Consider the following 2,646-nt stretch of genomic DNA (forward strand, 5'->3'; position numbering starts at 1 on the left):
TAAAAAAAAATTTCTTATATAAAAGATATATATCTCTTCTTATCAACTGAAATTTTTAAAAGTAGTAGTTTTATTACAACTATTAAAAAGCAAATTCGCAACAAACAAAGAATATATGGAACAATTTATTTCTTTTAATTGTAACATACAAACACAAATACGATACAAACACAGGTCAACAGTAATCAAATAAAAACAGCAGCTGTTGCTGTTTGAGTAGTTTTGACTTAGCTACAATGATAAAAACAAATTTAAGTAGTGCCCATCATAATAATCCGTAGCAAACAATACAACTTAATTCAAACCCCGCAAATTAAAACTAAGTAAGGTGAATATGTCTTGTTACTAACTATTTGACTGTCATAATTAAAAATGGTGGAGGCATCAGAATGAAGCTAATAGTTAAATTCATGCATGCCCTCCATCCCATTATATATTAGCAGGTTTATATATGTACATGAACTTAAAGAGTAGTTGCAGTTGAAGATTTAATTGTATCTAATATATATATATATATATGTAAAATAATGTAATTAGTAAGTACCCAAAACGAGGAATTTATAATATGGTGGAATCCATGATGCTATTTCCACAAATCAATTGGGGAGGTGAGGGAGTTTGATGTTGATGCAGCATCATTGTGAGGCACCATAACAATTTCCTGTGTGAGATCTTGTACAATACTATTAGAGGATGCATGATTATCATCTTGACTAAGTTGTGAAGCAACAAACTTGTCAAGAACTCTCCAATCAAGAACTCCTACTTCTTGTTGTTCATTATTGAAGAATGACTGAAAACTCGGGACTTGTTCTCCTCCTCCAATTGGTGGTGGCATGATGAGTTGTTCAGAAATGGAGGAAGGTGCAGCAGCAGATTGTTGATGAGACTCTAAGAGTGGAAGCTGAAGGAAGGGGTATGACGATGATGATGATGATGGGTGATGAAGCTCTTTCTTGATGAGAGGATACGGTGGTAGCTGCATCAAATTGGAATGGTTATTGGTGGATTGATGAAGAAGAATAGAGGATTGTTGCTTTGTTGGCGATTCCATCATCATGAATTCTTGGTCATCGTACCAACAAGAAGAATTAGGAGACTCATCATGCTCTCTCATCATCATTTTACGCATCGTTGTTACTCTCTTCTTGAATACTCTACACACCACCCATCCTTCTTCCTGCATCCATGCATGCATGCATTCATGTGTATATGTATATATGTATGCAAATATTTGTATGAGCGAAAAATATAGAGTTAAAACTTGCCTGTGGTGCGGCATTTTCATCGGTTTCAAGGCGATATTCGTGCATGATCCAATCCGATTTTTGTCCATTAGGAGCTCTCCCTTTATAAAAGACTAATGTCTTCCTCATCCCTATGAGATCATGCTTTGAATATATAGCTTTGTCTCTTCCCGTTGCTTTCCAAAACCCAGCTGCTGTTGCCCTATTTGTTCTTGTTCCTGTTGGATACTTCTTATCCTTGTGGCTAAAGAAATACCATTCATTCTCCTCTTCTCTTCCTATCCTGCATATCTCTTCAAAATTTGAACAACTTATTCATTAATTAACAATATATATGCCTCACAATACATATAGTCTATGCATGCATGTGTATTATACCTTGAAGGTCCCATGGCTCAATTTTGTAGAGGTCAACATCTTTGATTACATCAAGCTCAATCTTCCTTGAACTAACCTTCTTCCTAAGGTAGTAATCAACAAGTTCTTCATCCGTCGGGTGGAATCTAAAACCCGGGGGAACATGACAAAAACTATTCATATTCTCCATCCAATTTTTCACTCCTGCAAAAAATATATAGTAAGATACTTCCATCCCCTTAATGCATTGTGCCTTCACTTGCCCAATTTATTACGCTCCGTTTATTTACAGAAATAAGACACTGAGACATGGACATTAAGACACAAAATTATGTTTGATTGAGGAGATATGAACAGAAACAGTGTGTCTAGAGACACTAAATTAGTGTATTTTATGTCTATCCTGACAGAAAGGACACGGGAACACTAACAAAGGACACAACTTATTTTTTATTCTTTTTTTTCATTATTTTTATTCATTTTTTATAATTATATTTTTTTATTATTATATTTTTCATCTCAAATTTTTTGAATGAAAAAAATTGAGAATAAATTAGATTTTTATAATTTGTTCTAGTTTATCACCAAATAAAATACAAAAACATAAAATTTTATGTCTCTATTCATCAGTGTCTTATCCTATCATGTTTTCAGTGTCTTGTTCTGTACTATTCTGAGAAAAAACAAAACGCAGCCTTAGTGACAATGCAAGAACACCTTTATAATAATTTATTACTCTACAAGTTACTTTTATCCCTCTTGCTCTTTCAATCCCTAACTATTTCATAATAAGGCCAATTCGGACATTTTCCAAATATTTACAGAGTAGCGTCTTTTAAGCTATAAACTTACACCATCTAATATTTACTTTTGATTATATCAACAAGTGCCAACAATAATGAAAAACAATACCAAATTAATTACACCTCCTACAGTATGTACGTAGTAGTATAATGACGACATAATTAATCCAATTATAAGCATAGGGATTTAATTTGTGATATTTGAAGACGGAAATATAACAAATTATATTGTATATCTC

General features: G+C 33.0%; 1 protein-coding gene across 2 annotated transcripts in view; it reads right to left on the reverse strand.

Moving 5' to 3' along the window:
* LOC107629728 (NAC domain-containing protein 7) overlaps positions 309-2,646 on the reverse strand; it is a 4,638-nt gene continuing 2,300 nt past the window's right edge. For both annotated transcript variants that reach the window (XM_021118246.1, XM_016332603.2), the window contains exons 2-4: positions 1,626-1,808; positions 1,269-1,540; positions 309-1,180 (exon numbers count right to left, since the gene is read on the reverse strand). In XM_021118246.1, the coding sequence (XP_020973905.1) occupies positions 584-1,180; positions 1,269-1,540; positions 1,626-1,794 (1,038 nt within the window). In that variant the 5' untranslated portion in view covers positions 1,795-1,808 and the 3' untranslated portion in view covers positions 309-583. The remainder of the gene's footprint in view (positions 1,181-1,268; positions 1,541-1,625; positions 1,809-2,646) is intronic.

Source organism: Arachis ipaensis, chromosome B03, assembly GCF_000816755.2.
Source record: "Arachis ipaensis cultivar K30076 chromosome B03, Araip1.1, whole genome shotgun sequence".
In the NCBI taxonomy this organism is placed as follows: Eukaryota; Viridiplantae; Streptophyta; class Magnoliopsida; order Fabales; family Fabaceae; genus Arachis; species Arachis ipaensis.